Raw genomic sequence first — 19,399 nt, forward strand, 5'->3', positions numbered from 1 at the left:
TTAGTTATACTTTATAGGTATTATTTATCAGATCATAATAACTTACAGTATTTCAGTCTCACTTCATCTTCTTTACTTATGACCAAGCAGTGGCTTTTGGAATGGAAGCAACATACAGTTTTGTCTTGTTCTTTTTGGCCTCATGACTGTCTCATATGTCTTATTTAAAATAATTTTTCATTTGGTTTTCCAAATACAACCTGAAGAGATTATGTATATGTTGTAAGTAAGCATAGGTTGTGATACATATAAAAAGAAGTAAAGAAAATAAGTAAAATAATTAAAAATATAATGTATGACAGGTATGTGGACATAGTTAAAGCCTTCAACTAAAACTGACTCCTGCACAGCAACATTCTTAACATACAGTAACAGTAAACACAGCACTTAAAAAGTGCATTGTTCGAATAGAGTTCTTATTCAAAATCTTAATGTAGTTATGAAGGCATGTGATTGAACAGCTAAAGTGTGGAGCCTTGTGCAAATCTTTTGGGCCAGTTTCCCAGACAAGGATTAAGCCTGGTCCTGGACAAAATGTTCATTTCAATGGCAAATCTCAATTTAGAAGGCTCTGTTGTCCTAGACTAGTCCCTGTTCTCTACAAAAATCCAAACAGATTAAATCTGACTGCAGCTGTATGTCTTTTTACAATGCTAATTAAATCCATTTACATCTGTTTATTTTCATAAAGCAAAATGAGACTGACTTTATGCATGGAAGTGTTTATTTAATCTAAGTCTAATCTGATTCCTGGTTGTCTGTTGAATTCTAGAATAAGAACACAGATACTGTATGTACATGGAGAACTAAGCCATGCTACACTGGAATTCAGTTGCATTTTGTGTTGATCTTCTAGAAAGTGAAAAGAAAGCGCTGTGAGAAAAACATGGACAGTAGTAAGTAAATTTACTTTACCATATTGATTGAGTCTGTCCAAACATAGGGACATTGGAGCTTAAAGGTTGTTCAGCCAAAACTACTGAAAACTGGAGTCAAAACAAATTATCAAATGATAATTTAATATAAATTAATAAAACGTAGTCCATTGGCATTTTGGTAGCATAGTATAATTAATAAACTTATGATATGTAATGAAAATTTGTCATCTACTACAAAGTGTGTACCGTCTAACTGTATTTCTGTCCATTTAGAGAATATCTGTTCATGCTAAATATTGCCTATCCCTGCAACCTACAGCATCCCTTTCAGGTCCCCTTTCAGGTTATTAGCTGCTGCTTCGTTCTCCAGAACAGTCCTGTCAGACTGTGTCCAGTTCAGTTCTGTCTTCAGTCCAGTTCAGTTCTTTTCAACAAAAGGCCCTGTGTTTCTACATTTTCTAGAAGATCAACACAAAATGCAACTGAATTCCAGTGTAGCATGGCTTAGCAAGGCATTCATATGAGGGCTCAGGAGAAAGAGTATATCATGATAAAACATGTAAAGGCCTCAGTTGACCTCTCTTTCTCCTCCCTGCTTCCTTTGCCCTCCTTGATTTTGGTCAAAGTCCTTCCTATCTCAGTCCATAAAAGCCCCTGTCTGCTCTAAAATGTGCTCAGCCTCATTTCCAAACATGCATTTCAGCAGAGCTGCTGTGGTGTTTGCCCTGGTAGTCACTGTTTGCAGGGCAGCAGTGGTGATTGAGAATGGCTTCCCTATTCTCTGGGAAAAGGCCCCAGCATTGCTGTCTGAGCTTCCACAAGCTGATGGGGTGGTCAAGCTAGACCCGTGGGACTACCTGCAGAGGATGGCCATGTACAGGTTGATGATCAATGCTTCCAACCCCTACATGAGCTCTATGGGCCCTGGGGCCAATGAAAACCCGCTGTGGGCGCTTCCTTTGCAACTGGGCTGGAAACTCAGATCAGGTAGGATTATGAACTAAATTTCCTAGAGCTCAAGGGTCAACTGCATATATAATGCAACACAGAATCAGACATAATTGATGCAAAACTACCAATGCTTATTCTGTATGGCATATCTTAAATTCCTGATAACACAAAGATCACAAGAACTCGCTGTGGGGGCCTTACTCTGCAACTGGGCTGGAAACTCAAGATCACAAAGGATTATGAATCAGATTTCCATCCAGAAAGAGCTTGAAGGCCTAGGTCAGCATTCATAAAGAATGTCAAATTAAGAGAGTTAATTTAGAATTCAACATTTTTTTTATATATTGGCACAAATGTGCCAGAAGCTATTACTGTAATGGTATGCTAACTGTAATACAACTAAGATAATCTTCTTTTGAAAAATGTTTTTTAATTATGAACAAAATAATTTACCTACTTGATCTCTTACTGTAGGGCAGTGGTGGTTCTGCTGTTATGCAGGCTATTAATAACAGGACATGGTTCAATACCCAGGTTTGGCAAGCTGCCACTGTTTTTAAACTCGCCAGCCGCCACAGCATTAGCTGCCCACCACTCTGGGCTCTCACCACTCTCACTATCAGTATAGTGTGTACAGTGGCTTGCAAAAGTATTCATAACCCCTGAACTTTTTCACATTTTGTCACCCTACAACCACAACCTTAAATGTGTGTAATTTAGTTTTAGTATAAATGTACCTGTTCTGTGGAGGCCTGAGTGGTTTGTTAGAGAACACTATTGAACAAACAGCATCATGAAGACCAAGGAACTCACCAGACAGATCAAAGATGAGGTTGTGGAGAAGTTTAAAGCAGGGTTAGGTTATAAAAACCTATCCCAAGCTTTGGGCATCCCAAAGAGCACTGTTCAATCCATCATCCAAAAATCAAAAAAGTGTTGTACAACTGCAAACTTACCAAGACATGGCAATGCACCCAAACTGTCACCCAGACAGATCGAGCAAGGAGACCATTGGTCAGCAGCCAAGAGGCCCATGGTCACTCTGGAGGAGCTGCAGAAATCCACAGCTCAGGTGGGAGAATCTGTCAACAGGACAACTATAAGTCGTGCACACCACAAATCTGGCCTTTATGGAAGAGTGGCAAGAAGAAAACCATTATTGAAAGAAAGACATAAGACGTTTGCCACAAGCCATGTAGGGGACACAGCAAACATGTGGAAGAATGTGCTGTGGTCAGATGAGACCAAAGTTGAACTTTTTGGCCTAAACGCACATGTGGCAGAAAAGTAACACTGCTCATCTCCCTGAACGCACCATGCCCACTGTGAAACATGGTGGTGGCAGCATCATGCTTCAGTCAAAGTCCTGACCTAAATCCCCTTTGAGCATCTGAGGTAAGACATGAAAATTGCTGTTCAGACGCTCTACTTCCAACCTTGGCGCAAAGCTGGTGCACATTTTAGATTTTTATGTGATTAAAATTTTGAGAAAAAAACAACAAAAACTATAAAAATTATGTGCTACTTTGTGTTGATCTATCACTTATAATCACAATAAAATACAGTTTATTTGTAGTTGTATGGGGACAAAATACAAAAAACAGGTTATGAATATCTTTGCAAGCCACTGTATGTGTGATCATTGCATGAATAGGTTAAAGACTGAGGCCAAATTTCATCTGTGTCCAACACAAATGGTGAATATGGTTGTCTTGTTTGTGTAATATGATAAGTCAATTTGATTGGTGTCTGAAGTTAGAGCTACAACACTAATGCAGCTAAACAGTAATGGTAGCTTAGACATAATGGTAAGAGCATACTTCAGTCATCTCATGTTTACCTCAAAGTGTGTGAACTTGTTCAGTAATCTCTAATATACTTGCCTGTGTGGTTTCAGCCACACTGAAGCCTGAATTTTGTCCATGTTTACAGAAAACAGCATGTCTGACAGTGTCAGAAATCTCATAAGCAAGTCAAATATTAAATAATTTTTGACCAATTTTAGTCTACTACTTAGAGAGAATATTTTCATATTAGGAACTTTTGTTTTCTTTTCACAGGTCGGCTGGTTGATCCAACAGGTGTAAACACTTGTGGGCAGGAGAGCTCCAGTCCGGTGTGTATTGCCACCAACAGCTGGTGGGGGTGTAAGTAGTGCTTCGGGAACATACTATTTTTTTAGTCCATCAATTATCTTTCTTCTCTCATCACCCCTTTCTCCTTTGCTGTACAGGTGTGAACTACTACCTGTCTGTGGTTCCTTTCCTGGCGGCAGTTGAGGCAGGTGTGGTGGGGGATGGTCAAGCCAAGATTGAGATTCAGGTGCCTGCTGAGCTGGCTACCAATTATTGTTCCAACACTTGTTCCATTACACACCCTGATGCCATGAGCAAATGGGTCAAATTTTTTCAGGTAATTGTCCTCCAGACATCATATCATAAAAAATGTGTTTGGATCATGACATATTCATACAGAGCCATTACTTTAATATATTGTTCCAATATAAAAATAGAAGAAATCCCCTTTTAAGTTTTTCAGGTAATGTAATAATAACTAAATGGTAACTAAGCTGGGATCCATATGTTAAAGTGGACCCTGCAATTCTCAAAAGGCTTAGAATTTGTATATAGAAAATTGAAATAATAATGCATTATATTACATATGCACTATTATGCATTATTTAATTCCCCACTTATATGACCAGAAAGTTCTGTTGGGATAGAGTTTCCACTTAAAGGGAACATGTGTTGTGGTTTTGATAATTAGAAGCAAGATTTGGTTTCCTTTGCAGTCTCTGAAGACCATCAGTGAATCAGAAGTGACTGATGATGAGAAAAAGGATCAAATTCTGGGTTTAATGTGGTCAGCGGAATTAGCCTCCCTTGACTCAGCTGCGAACACCTGTGCTGATAAGTGAGCAACAAATTTTACCTTTTAAAGCTAGCTTACTTGATGGCTAGTATTGTGTTTGTCTCTTTAGATTTGTATCAGATGTGATATGGCAATTAAAATGTGTAATTGGCCCCAGTGCTTAAATTTAAAAAACAAAAACAAAGTCTTCTCCCTTACTTAATGTGTTTGATTAGATAAAACATGTTTACATACAGTTGCAATCCACATTTAAAATGAGGTTTATTAGCAATGTGTACAAACTTTCAATAAACCAGTTTTCACCACATTCAAAATGCCATTATGACAGCAGTCAATGACACTTTGAATTGTGTCATGCAGCCTCTCCTAAGTAAAAATTAAAGAATATCCAGAGAAAAAGTATAGTAGACTAAGTACAAGTATAGCCTAAAAATAAGCCAGTATATGCCAATTAAGTCAGTATAAGCCAAAAATATTTAAGCATAATTTAAAATAATATCTCTGATTGGTAAAATAATATCTCTGATTGGTACATAAAAACAAACCTGAAGGTATCCTTAATTGTTTTTAGTTTAAAGTAGTAGAAGTAGATTAATAGCATACTTGAATGAACTTCTTTTTTGTGAGGAAAATCTGGTGTCATGTTTCAGAGCAGGTTACAATAATTATAAACAATAAATATATTTTATATATTATATAAAATTATATATTATATTACAATAAATAAACATTTTGTACTCATATATTAACCCCAATATATGGGGTTAAATTATGTCATTAGTTTTACACTGGCGCTGTCAGGCTAATTTAGTTAACATGTAATGGAAGCTTATATCCCACCAGCTGGCATGGTGCTAACTGTCTAAGTCAAGATTATTGCCAGTACTATTGCCAGAGTTTCCAGCTTATTGTGCCTGTAATCACATTTTATTCCATCTTCCCCCTGTGTAGGAGGACACTTTACTCGAAACCAGAGCAGTCCTTCAGTGAAAGCTGGCTGAGCTCTGCTCAATATGTGGGGGCTGCCCACTTCCCGTCTGGCATGGAGAAAACTGTGCAGTTCATGGCTCCTCTGCCCAGCAGAGTACTGCAGGAGACGGACAGTCCGCCCAACATTGCTGACCTCAGCACTGAGGAAAATCACACCCTCTACATTTTTGGCTGGATGACCACAGCCAACAAATTGCTGGGTATGCAACTTATATCTCTGACCTATCACATGACTTTAAGATGAATCTGGTGAATTGAAAATTTTCACTTTTCACAAAAGAAAAAGAAACAAACCCAAAAAGTATGTAATGTGATTTTACCCCCAAATGATGATAATGATTATATGTACTTTAATATAATGCACATATCAAATTGTGAAGATTTGTATTGGAGGTTAATGTATAGATATTTGTCTGGAAGGAAAAAGAGGGGAAGAAATAGAGGGAAAAAAAGTGCAGTTCGCCATCTTGTGGTGATTGCATAGAAGTGCATAAAAAGTCATAATTAAACACTAAGAATACTTTGTTGGCCCATGTTTAACTTACTCACCATCATAATTTACATAAAACTTTAAAATATGCAATAGTTACTAAATAGTTACTATACAATAGTCACTAAATATTACATATTAGGTTTAATAACTAAGCCCACAGTTACCACATTTACCTTTCCTTTTGTTTAATCCCTGACCGATCTTCTAAATGCTTCTGATAGAATTAAAAGTTGCTTTAGTTTGTGTCATATTTACCTGTGTAAATACACTATGCCATTTGTGTTTTTCCAGGTGGATCTCTGACCTCAATGTGGCAGCGTGCAATGTGCTCATCCGCTGCACGTGAGAAAGGTCGCACCCTGCTGAATGACCTCCTGTTCAACCCACAGTTCGCCACCTCCAGCATGCTGTCCATCCTGACTGAAATGATCACCAAATGCTGAAAACAACCACTGAACATGCGAAAATACCCAGCAGTCTTTCCCTTCTTACTTCAAATGTAATTAGTCAACCAAGACATGTTTAGTATCTAAAGTTTTGCTTGTATTGTTTTTAGCACTGGAGCTACTGCATGCATAAATCATTACACCCTGGTCACAGGCCCTAAATACTTAACAACCCATGGTTGACGTGAGTACAGAATATAAGGTTGTAAGATAACATTGCTTGTTACTTTCATTAGTCTAGTAGCTGCAGTGCATATAATAAATAAATACATTTGCAAACTTCAGATACCAAATGTGAAAAATTAAATACTGGTTGTCTGTCATAGCTGGGCTGGAAACTCTAATACAACCAAAATGTAAACTGAAGGTTCCTTGAGGAATTGCACTTTCTGAACATGTTCTAACTTTTAAGATGTTCTGAAGGATGTTTATTGGCAAATGTTGGATCAATAAATAAAGCCAATGCAGAGACCTTAACAGTCCAGCCATTAATTCCAAGACACCACATGTAGAAATGAAATGAAATGGTCATGTCTCCATGTCTCCAATGAATACATATGGTTTAATCCCACACCAAGGGTAGATACTTTGATACAACAATACTGGATTTGATGCTTTATTTAAACATTTGCCACTTAAAATAGTAGCTATATACAGATATTCCCTCTACACCTTTTCATTCTGAAATAAATACACAATATCCTGGTGATGTTATGTGGAGCAGGTGTAAAATTATAATAAAATCATATTTTCCAATCACATTTTAGAATACTTACTGTGGGTGAAAAGTTATTTTACTGTCAAAGCATTTTCGAGCTAGCATACGTTGCCTGATTTTCAAAAACATTAACACTTTTTTTATATATGCTAATGTTGCACATTAATAGTAAAGTTCCTTTTTGCTGAACAGACATATTTTGTGTCTGACTTGTGATTCTTTAAAAAAAAAAAAAAAAGGCAAACATACAGGCAATAATTAGACTGCTACAGTTTTATACTGACATCAATGGGCATAGGTAACATAAGCAAATCTATTTGAGATTTCTGAACAAAAACAACAACAATCTTGGCCAAACAAAGTCTTGGCCAATCAATTATTTTTGGGGCAGGACTACATTCCTACCCTCTTATATTAGGAAAGAAAGGACTGTATAAAGTAGATTTTTGAACTGTCACACTTTTTGAGAACCTCACTATGTCATGCAGAAAGGTTATACTGGACATTTCTGACCACTACATTGATGCACTGGTAGCTATGTAGTAGCTGAAATCCAAAGCAGCAATGTCAATTAACAATTTATTTAAAAAATGAAAGTTCTTTTGGTATCTGTGCCTGTAACTGCCACTACAAAGTACACATTTATTTTCCTATGATATTCTTGTCTCCATCACACATGAATACTCCAATGCTGTCATTGTCCACATAGTGTAATCATATTGTATTACTTGGCTTTCCTTTGGCAGAAATGCTAATGGACTGTTCATGGAACTGTTTCCTGATGTTCTCGAGTTCATCTTCATCAATGTATTCATAGTCATGGGGGTCATCGTCATCAGGTCTGTTTATACATACATCCTCAAGGCTGTGTCCTCTTGTAACAGCTGAGAGATGAAAGCAAAGGTGAACACACATGTTTATGGCATTTGCTTAAATGGACATTTACACGCCTATCCAAAGCAACTTCTATCTTCTATCTATTAATAAACGTATTGGTGAGGTGTGATGTGCTTGCTTTAATCTGCCACTCTGTGGGCAATGTTGTTAACTACTATACCAGCCGAATACACACATACACATTCAATATTTTAAATTCACATTATAGTTAAAATTATAGTTAACATTTATACACCACTCCTTTCAACCCAAATTTCATTAATTAATCAAGACACGTTTGGCTTATGTAGCACTACAGAAGTAATGGAAGATTAAACACCACCAATTAGCAAGGTTCTAACTGCATGACTAAATAATCATATACTTCAAGTGTCAGAAACCACATAACCAAACTGAAGCTAATTGGTGGAGTCCATTACTTTTTGGCCACATTACTTAAACTAAATAATTAAACTTCAGACACCAAACATGTATTGGCTGAGTAACTACATTTTGTGTTGCAGGGAAAACTGGGTACATTTGTCATTTTAAACTTTAATATCTATTCTCATACCAGGTGTATGAACTCATGTGTCTTACATTTCTGCAGGACAGGTTTTGGCAAAGTAGCAGGACTTAAGGGAACTGCTCTCTCATTTTCTGCTGTAGAGTTACTGGGGTCTGTGGAGTTGTCTCTACTAATTACAGCAGGCCGAGGACTCTGGAATACAATAGAAGATGTGGAAGAGGTCAGATGGCATATGTAAACACATGTAGAAGTATTTCTTAGCCAGGTACAACAACTTTATGTATATGGCAAACAATATTTTAGTTATCAAAGGTCATCTAAAGTGTCAAGTCAAGCGGCATGTAGATAAAAGAAAAAATCTGGCCAATAGAGGCAGGTGAACACATGTTCTCAAAATCAAGATTTTGAACCTGGACATTGTTCTGGCAAATGTTTACAACACTGTTAGTAGAAGATGCCAACTCTAAATGTAGACTATGAGGTGCTAAACAAAATCCAAAATTCCCCAAAATTCAAAGTTTAAGGATCTAAGGACAGTGAGTATATTATAATTTTAAGAACAAAATTTGTCCTTGAATTTTTATTTATTTATTTATTTTTTGATGTTTAAAAATGCCAGCTTTCCTTGACACTGTATGATCATTTCATGATGAATGGACTTTCTACAAATATCAAAAATCACTTTTGAGTGATATACATACACTCAATTAGGAATGATTTTTTCTTTATTGTGTACAGATAATGTTTTGGAGATTTGAGGATTTTGTCTGACAGTGACAATATGGTGTGCAGAATTCACTAGCTCACAGAATCACTTTTGCAGTGTTTTACATGGTAAGTCCAGCATTTGCCACAAGATGGCAGCAATGCCTGCATCTTCAGTGATTGTGATTGATCTATATTTTCTATTTTTATTAAATGGCAGAACATCCAAAATCACCCTCCAAACACATTCAGATGTATTAAGGATGAATTTTAAGATAAATTTGAGAGAGTCAAAATGACAGCACAAAAAGAAGTGTGAACAGGGTTCTATTCCATTACTGGGGAAACAAATACCAGAACACTTAGGCATGGCCAATCATACCTGTTCATACCAGCCACTATTATGCCACACAACCACTAACTAGTGTCAACCATTACTGTGCCACACAGACTCTAAAGCTAACAAGTAAATATGCTATTCTAAACAAGCTTCAGAATAATATATAAACAAAGAGGTGTGTAATTCTTAGCAAAAGAACGGTCCACAGTTTTAAAAGTCTTTAGGTCCAGTCTTAGGTCCAGATGGGCTCAAAAACTATAAGCAGGTACCTTGGACACGAATTAAGTCATGGATTAAGTCATGGATTACGCCTTAGTCTTTCACACTACACATGCACAAATAAAACATCAGTGTTGGTCACCTTTGGAGAGGAACTGGCAGAGATGTTTGTGGGCTTCTCAGGTCGGGGAATGGGCTGAGGTTTGGCTGGTCTTGCTGGAGGCCGTTTGGGTTTTTTAGGGGGTCTTGGTGGAGGCATGACCGTAGTGAAGGCATACCTTCTCATGGTGTAATAACAGTCCTCAGGGATCTCTTCAACAGCTGAATTCACTCCAGTGGTAGGGACACCACCTGTCCAGCTTTTTTCCAGGTGGACAGTCATGTGCAGGCGATTTACCGGCACCTCCCACCAACTGGATAGGTCAACGGTTGAGATGAGGAGGTAGGGGTCTGTGATTTGTTCCTCGATGCGTAGGCCTGGAACACTGGCCAAAATGTCCTCTTTGAATGAAAGGTCACGAACTGACACTTTAACATTGAATGGAAACGGGAATCGATTGCAGACCTCATCAATAGAGTATTGTCTTTTGTCATGCACAACTTCCATAAATCCGCCATCCAGGCACATTGGGAGATGAACAGATTCATGAGTCTTCCCTTTGATCTTCATACAACCCAAGGCATCCACTGCATCCCTAGTTTCATTACCAGCGAGTTCCTTCATTTTGCTTTTCTTCACTATAAATTGATCCCCTGCTATAACAGATGCTAATCCACTATAGGTTGAGTCAAAGCCCCTGGTGGCCACCACATGCAACTGCTCCGTGTCACTGCAGGCCTGTTCCAGATCGTAAGCTGTGGGAAACTCGCGAGGCCGTCGCTTAAACCGCCCCTTATAGGTTGTGGGAATGAGAAAATGTCTTGCCGATTCTTGACGGATTTCTGTAGCAAGAGTCCGCTTGGCTTCATAAGCCTTATGGACGATGACTTGATCCGAATGTATTAGATTTAACAACTCCTCCGGTATGTGCCTCTCAGCCAAAGGTCGTTCAATTATGTCAGCCACCATGGGGAAGATTTCTGAAGGCTTCTGAGACACGTCCTGAAGGGAAAAAGGCTGGATAAAAGTGTTCACGTCAAACTGCTCTGTCACGTCCATAACCTCAACGTCCATGTTGGAGGGGATGAGAGCAATGCTTTTCCTGACTGTAGAACAGAAGAAAGGGGAGTAGTTTAACTTATGAACAATTATGGATGGCATTACCAAAAAGATATGTTTTTACTTTGTAATAACCATATCAAACCTTCTTCTCGCCAGTAAGTGTTTGTCTCTTTTACTGATTAAAATCTGTCCTCAGAGTATTTCTGAGTATTTCTATGTTTCTATCACTGTATAAAAGAAGCTCCATGCTGCCTTTGGTGTTACATGGACTGCAATAGTTTAAAAGTGAGCACTGTCCACTATGCAAACACTTATTATTGATACAGTTTATCAAAAGCAATAAAATGCAGCTGAAATGTGAAATAAATTCCTATTTATATGTTAGCTTAATCAAAAGGGTCAAAATAAAAATAAATATATTTTCGGCTTTGCTGGTTTCTTCTTTTATCAAAATAAATCATCAATAGCATCAAGAAAGCACATTATTAATGAAGAAGAAAAAAATTAACAGCAAAACACCCATGTGTTCACTGAAATAAGTGGAGAAACTGTGGAAATTGATTGAAAACCATTCATCCCACATCAGTTTCTATCAGAATAAAAGAAAAAAATATATATTATGATCTGAATAATATAACAATTATTGTTGTGCTGAGTTCTTTAGGGGTTCTTTAGCAAAGACAATTGTTATTTACAAAATCATTTATAGTAGGTTTTGTCATTTTTGAGTACAAATTTGAGTACAAACTTCTGTAAAGAATGTACATTGACTATAAATTTACTTTAGATGTGTAACTAACTGTAATTAATGGTGTCAGTGTACAACCACATTTAAACAGTAAGGTAAAACTACAACAACTCCAGAATTCCAAGGGTTAAAAAAGAAATGAATGCAAGCGAGGAAAGAAAACATGCAGTTGTTGTAGAGCAGTGTGTGATGTTACGGTTGTGAGAGTGTAATTTCATCTATCTTCTCTTTTGTCTGACACAGGCCAGGCCTGGTTAATTGAAGCTTTGAGCACAGTTCTCTTTTTGCAAATGGGAAATTCATTATCGCCAACAACACAATGCACATAACAGCAGAACATCAAAATACCATTCGAATTTGGCTCTTCCAATTCAGAGGCAGGCAAAACATTCATGAAGTTAACAGCCCTAAACCAACTCTTTATTCTGCTCATTGGCAAGAGACACTCCGATATTCCTTAAACACAAGAATGGATTGATAAAATTAAATCATGAAACAAAAACAATCATGGTTACGCTATTGTCTGGAAATCAAGGACTCCTGCACCAAAACCCCTTTCTGTCAAAAAAAAAAAAACTCTAACAAACTGTAAAAACAGCTGCTAAAAGCATTTTCTTGGGAAATACCACAACAAGCCCATTGTTGTGATTTTCAGGTGTTTGAACCACCTTTAACCAAAGAAAATTCAATCTGTATTTTGAACCAATCATTTTGAAAAAGAAATGATTATTTAGACCAGACCAGCTCATGACCATCTCATCAGTCCATCAGACACTTACAATACAATACAATACAATACACCCAGTTAACCTCATATAGTTAATGAATGAATTAAAATGCTATTTATTACTAATTTAGAAAGTATTGGGACACCTGCTCATTCATTGTTCCTTCTGAAATCAACAATATTAAAACATTTAACCTGCTTTTATTGGAGTTGGACATATCGTGTCAATTAACAATACAGTATCTGACAATACAGTCTAGGTTTTACAAATATCGTTTTTTTGCAATGTGTTTATTGGGGCCCATAGGGAACCACCTATATTAAAGTGTGACTAAAGCATTATATATGTATTGTTAAAAAAACTCAATTCACTAGTTGTTGTTGTTGTTTAGCCCAGGTGTCTCTGCACTTTTTACTGCCACTGAAAGAAAAAGGGGTTTTGTCACTTACACTCCATCACAGCCTGGAGCTCATACACTGGAGTCAGTGTCAACTCCCCACACATGTTTTCCAGTTGAGTGGCAAACAACACGTCCTTTGTGGGTGGAGCATTGGCTGCAGTTACCGTCCTCTTCCTGCCCTTGGGGATCTTCCACTCAGCCAGCTCCCGCAGGGTGTAAAACTGGTCGTCTTCACACTCTGTGAAGCGGCCTTGCTGTGAGAGGTCCAGCCTGAAGCTAAGCTTAGGCTCCCTGTGGAGAAGCTCACAGTCAACATGACCGCCGCCCTGGTCATCTTCAGAGACGGCTGTGATTTGGAAGCTGTCTCCCTCCTTCACAGAGTCTTGGGGAAGCTGGATTTGATCGGCTGAGATGAAGGTGGGCTGGCCAAGTCTGTGGGAACTGATCTTGAGAGAATCCACAATCTCCTGAATGCTCAGATATGGCTGGGTGTCCATCACAATCCTGAAGAGACCTTTTAGGATACAGGTTTTGACAGTTATTATGAAAGCAGCAAAATAGTATATCAGACATTCTTCATATTATACTCGTAAAAAACAAAGGTGCCACAAAGGGTTCCTTGAGTGATGCCATTGAAGGAGCACTTTTTTCATTAGGAATCCTAACCGCCAGCTATGGGAAGGCCATCCATTTCTAGGAGAGCCAGATTGATATAAATGGTCTTGCTCTCTCTGGGTGAGTTAGATGCCACTCTTCTCCCCATCACTCAGCGAGATGTTAGTTAGTACAGGCATCTGTTAGCTGACATAACAGAATAACAGGTTTAAAGAACTTTCACAACAGTAAATGTTCTATACCAATTTGAGGATTCTTCAAAGAATTGGTAAATGATTTAGAGGTTCTTTACACATGAAAAATGCCCTTTATGCATACACGTCATTACAAAAATGGTTCTTTAGGACATCATAAGTGTTTCCTCTGTGGTAGCACTCAAAAAAACAAGTATTTCCCACCAATGATTGTGGGCAATGTTTGTAGATTTGGGCGCATGTCACTTTTAGAGAGGATACTATAATATTTAACATTAAATGCCCCACTTTTAATGACAACTGCAGTTTCAGAATGATTCAATCCTTTAATGACGAGCATCTTTAGTGCTTAATTAAGCACCTTTCTGCTGTTATGACCTGCTGCACACATGATGCATAGCTGGATACCAGCTTCTGGCAGCATTCCTGAATCTTAGGGCATTTTTCATGGACAATAGTCTCCAGTTCACTAATGTTCTTAGGTTTGCTGCTGCAACTGCCTTCTTCAAAGTCAGCTGACTGTGACTACCACTCCAGAATCTTCCAGGAATTTCTCTGAAAACAAGCCTGGGTGGACGTTAAGGTATGCTTGAGATCACTGTCCTGTTGGAAGGTTCAGTGATGCACAGATTTCAGTTTCCTCACAGGAGGCATGATGTTTTCTGCTAGGATTTCCTGATACTTGTTTGAATACGTCTTGCTCTGCATGTGCTGCAGGTTTCAAGTGCCAAAGCAGCCCTAGAGCATCTTGGAGCCACCACCATGCTTCACTGTCGGCAGGAAGTTCTTTTCAGAGTATGCTTTAATCTTCCTCCTCCAGACATTCCAGTGATCACCTGAGCCATTTGATTTGATTTGATTTGCCCTACTACCCAAACTGAAACCTTAGTGCCTGCTTACACCAAATCTTGCCGCAGGTCTTTTGCAGTCACTCCTTAGGAATCTGGTGGCAATCTTTACATTTAGTGAACATTGAGGGTTTTGCTAGATATTTTTGTATCCTTTTTTCTTGTTTGTAAAGGCAATGATCTCTTTTCTGAACTTTCTGGAAATCTCTCTCGACTTCCCATATTTCTAACAAACCCGGAGCCAATCCAGGTATTTGACGTATATTATCTCAACCACACCCAACACAACTAATGAAGCCCCTTATTTGCCACCTGATTTGCAAAGGTGTGCTCTTCTGTCGTATTCTATATGTTATAGTAGATTAAAGTGTAGTGTGGGTGATTGTTCTGTTTGCTGGATGTAGTCATTAAGTAATGCTGCACGTCAGCATCCTAAATCCTCATTAAAAATCACATTAAAATCCTCATAAATGTGAGCAGAGAGCTACGTTTTGCCCATCCCCAGTCAGTAAACCCTTTGATGAAATGGTGACGAAAGCTGGTTTGTTAAGTGTGAACACAGCCCTTTGTTATGTTTTATGTATAAAAAAAACAACTACTGCATTTGATCTAATTAAAATTATGGAGGTAAACCTAAAGTGTCAGGCCAAACTCCTCTACATAAACCGCAGAGAACTGACTCCTACACACTCCTGCAAAACCCCCGTTTCTCCTGTTACAATACCACATCTACCAAACCAACACAGACCTGCCACACACATATTCATGAGTCATGCTTCATTCTACTTTTTAGCATTTTAGAGATTCATTTAACACTTATACTTTCCTTTCACTGGCATGCTCTCACTGTGCTGAGTAACAATCTGTGGTCACTCGCATGTTTCTGCTAAAGGTTCTCCACTGTCTTTTGTATCATCCTGCCTGATGTCCAGCCAGCGTGAGCAGCTTTTTTTTTTTTTTACACAAATAAACTAGTCTGGAGACTATAGAATAGTCTGCCTGTTCTTACTGAGGATCATAGGGTATGTAAGTGAAATGTGAGACCATCTGTCCAAAAACTGAAGTGGAAGAGGACCATGCAACATGATAATGACCCAAAACATTCTAGGAAATCCACCAAGAAATGGCTTTAATGAATTCAAAGCCTGGATCTTATCATGATTTGGTGATTTGAAATCGGTTGTGCCAGAATCTCCTCAAACATCTCACAGCTGAAAGCATTCTGCATGGAGAAGTGGGAAAACTTTCTCCCAATGTCAGAAACAGGTATATGGGTATAGGAAATGTTATTAGGGCATAAGGTATTGTTTCTTTTGCCTTTGTAGGAATTGGTATCTTAAACAAATGATAGTCAACAATATATTGTTTTTGCCAAACGATGCAATTATATCACCTTCTGTAGATCTATAGATATTGTTTTAAAACATGACTATATTAATAAGTCAGTATTTCTTAATAAAGTACAAAACAAATGAATGGAGTGTCCTCATTTTTTCACATGAATACATGCATCTATGTTTTTAACAAATTAGCTTATATTAATGTAAACAGTGACTTTAAACTTGCATTGTAAAATTCGAATATGCTAATTTCTATTAGCAAATATTTTTAAAAGCTAGGTCTGCCCCAAACATTTGACTAGCATTGTAAATAAAACACCATTTCTAGCACTAGGATTCCAGGTGGTCGCACTGAATTAACATTACATACCTGGATACTCTAATGGCAGTTTGATCTCTGTGGCATCAGCAGTGTATGCTATGAACTTGGTGATGCTGATGTCAATGATCTTCATCAAGTCTCCAGTAGAGAGACAGCATTCTCTTCCAAACAGCTCGTAGACAGCGCCTGGAGATCAGCAGCAAAATAAAGCAATTCACTTTAGAACATGCAGAACAGTGATTATACTACACTTATATGGGTGCTACACTGTAAGTAGTTTTGTTCAAGTTAAATAAATATTTTTATTGAAATAAAGAAACATCACAGTTCAGATGAATAAGAGCAATATTTTACATGCATCCAAATTTATTTTCAAAATCTCTATTTTCAAAAAAGATTCTTACGCTTTGTTTAGCTTCCAACATATCAACTTTAATGTTTAATATGAAGATCCTACCCCATTGGCAGGTGCCATTTTACCAAGATTATGTTCTTAGTATCATGTGTAAGTGCTTTTAATGTTATGGCTGATTGGTGTATAAGGTCCAGTGTAAGAAGGTTTTAGAAAAAACCTGATGTAAAACACTTTTATTCAGTTGCAGAGAGCTGAATGCGAAGAGTGCGAGAACTGTTTGCAGAGTGTTTCTGCTGAGGCCATTTCAGCGAATTTAAACATGCATTCACTTGCATCATCACATTTATGTTTAGCTTATGTTAAAATATATTTATTTTTGAAATATTATGTTCATATAATGTTTCAATTATAAAATAAAGAATTACAGAATTACAGAAATACAGAAAAATCATTTAGGCCAAAAGTAGCACTCCAAAGGTATAATAATAATAATAATAATAATAATACGCTAATGTTACTGTGTTTAATAATAAATGTTTAATAATTCAAAAATCAAATGCCACATTTTACTGTTTTATCAAACTTCATATTAACACTTTTTATTTGATGGACAAACAGAAATGGTTCAAAATAATAGCACGAAATGAATTAATAATATTAAATAATATTAAAGTTATGAATGTTTTTACCACTACAGAAATGATAGTGATGATATTTATGGTATATATATATGTATGTACATATAAATGCAGCGGACTATAAGTGCATGCAATAATAAATGTTATTGCAGGCCAATAATTTACACTGAATGCACAGTATAATCAAAAGTAATTAAACTAGATACTGTGTAATCCACTTTACAGATATAATACAATTTATATTAAAATATTTGATATGAATACATATATTATCAATCTAACATTGTTTTGTTCGCAGCATTTTTACTGAAATTGTTATTGTTAAATAAGCTGTTTTCATTACAGCAAAAAAAGTATATCATTCATTTATGTCACTAAAAAGCTCATATTCTTAATGTAGAAGAGAGATAATTAATTAGCGAAGCACAATTTGGATGAATGTTTGGCCTGGACCAGCAGGCTCAGTCTAGGAGTTCCGCTCTATCATGTTTAAATCTGCTTTAATAGAACTTTTTTGTGGGAAAAAATGCAATAAAGGTACATAAAATTGAATAAGCTTGGCCAAATCTGAAAGCTTAAAACTGACCATGATTGACAAATAAATATTTGTCTGAGTTTTATTTCATAGTTGTTGATATCAGTGTTGCTAATGCGTTTATTTGGCTCTATAACAGTGTCTGAAGAACAATTCAGATGTAAGTAACAGTGATTACATATCACACTCAATCGACATTTACAAGAACATGGACTTTTCCAACAACAGTTAATACAAATATGAGCCAGAGAGTAAAATGCTAGCTTCAGATAATTACAATCAACACTTGTTGTTGCTGTTGACAATAATAAGTTAAATGGTGTATAATTCACCAGTAATCATGGTCACATCCATTTAAAATGAGCTGTAGACATTGTTTACCTTGGCAGTAAAATCCAGACTGAATCTGCAGAATCCTGGGCAGTGTTTTAGGGTCCAGGGAGCGCGTGAACTCCGTTAGTGTCATTGCCATCCTCAGCTCTGCCAGAGTAAGCAAACTACAGGACTTTCAGAAAGGAGCTGAAGTCATAGGCTAACGGCATCCATTGAGAGAAAGCAGGGGTCAGAAATTTCAGGGTGCCCTTTCACCCCTCTTTGGCCAGCTCAAACGCTCAGAGTGACAAGAGAGAACAAAAGAGTGTGAAGAAGCATCCTGTTCGGAGGACGGGGACAGGAAACAAAGTGAAGAGAATTGCAGAGAGCCCGAACCACAGCTTCACACAAACGCAGCGCAACGCTGTGCTACACATTCTGCATTGCACCACTGGCAAAGCCACAACTGATCTTTCCCCTCTGGCTCTATTGTTTAAAGCAAAGCTTCTGAAAAAGTCACATTTGCACAATTTCCCCCCTTATGCCAAATATAGTCCTGCTCACAGTCTTCGTTATGTGGTTTCTGACTCTGTATGACTCACAGTTCTCTACAAATGGCCTAAAGCGCAGATTAGAGCTAAAACAGTAGAATCCTGAACTGTCTCCATACTTTAGTCCATGTTTACAGATAACAGAGTTGGTACAGTGTCGGAAAGCACATGAGTATGTCTATTAGAGAATAGAGAGAACAACTCCACACGGTTTGAGGTGTGTGTGTGTGTGTGATGACATGCATGCAGTTAGCATAGTGCTAATTAGAGGTGCATAGGAATCCATGACTTGTTAGCTACATTAGACTCGTAGCTTTAGTGCTAAAGCTAAATGAGTAAAACTTTGGACACAAAACATGTGCTGACTGATCAACTGACTACATTTGGTGTAAAATATAAGTAAAAGCATTGATCTGGGATTAGTTTACATTATAATGAACAACCTCCACTAACAGAAATAGATGAGCTAACTTTGTATGATTGATGACATTGTATATTACTCAGGGTCAGAATGACACATAATTTGCATCTATGACAGCTCACGAATACTATACTTATTTAACAGTATGTAACAAGGTCAGAAAGGTTTTGCATTAGGCCACAAACCAAAGACCTTCACATCATATGCTAAGGGT

The 19,399-nt window shown here is 37.4% G+C and overlaps 2 protein-coding genes across 3 annotated transcripts; one reads left to right on the forward strand and one right to left on the reverse strand.

The window, feature by feature from the left end:
• The first annotated feature begins 1,570 nt into the window (after window positions 1-1,570).
• leg1.1 (liver-enriched gene 1, tandem duplicate 1) lies at window positions 1,571-6,626 on the forward strand. Its single transcript, XM_072695052.1, has 6 exons — window positions 1,571-1,865; window positions 3,890-3,976; window positions 4,063-4,241; window positions 4,621-4,742; window positions 5,652-5,890; window positions 6,475-6,626. The coding sequence occupies exons 1-6, from the start codon at window positions 1,571-1,573 to the stop codon at window positions 6,624-6,626; spliced, it is 1,074 nt and encodes a 357-aa protein (XP_072551153.1).
• A 606-nt stretch (window positions 6,627-7,232) lies between these two features.
• Window positions 7,233-18,613, reverse strand: themis (thymocyte selection associated). 2 transcript variants are annotated; one of them, XM_072695064.1, is made up of 6 exons: window positions 18,283-18,613; window positions 16,422-16,559; window positions 13,104-13,568; window positions 10,159-11,222; window positions 8,824-8,944; window positions 7,233-8,231 (listed from the first exon to the last, which is right to left on the reverse strand). In XM_072695064.1, the coding sequence occupies exons 1-6, from the start codon at window positions 18,371-18,373 to the stop codon at window positions 8,062-8,064; spliced, it is 2,049 nt and encodes a 682-aa protein (XP_072551165.1). In that variant the 5' UTR covers window positions 18,374-18,613; the 3' UTR covers window positions 7,233-8,061. The 2 variants fall into 2 exon arrangements, with proteins under 2 accessions (XP_072551165.1, XP_072551172.1); XM_072695071.1 differs by having other exon boundaries at window positions 8,111-8,231; window positions 8,798-8,944.
• Window positions 18,614-19,399: the final 786 nt, after the last annotated feature.

This window comes from Salminus brasiliensis, chromosome 1, assembly GCF_030463535.1.
Source record: "Salminus brasiliensis chromosome 1, fSalBra1.hap2, whole genome shotgun sequence".
Classification (NCBI taxonomy): domain Eukaryota; kingdom Metazoa; phylum Chordata; class Actinopteri; order Characiformes; family Bryconidae; genus Salminus; species Salminus brasiliensis.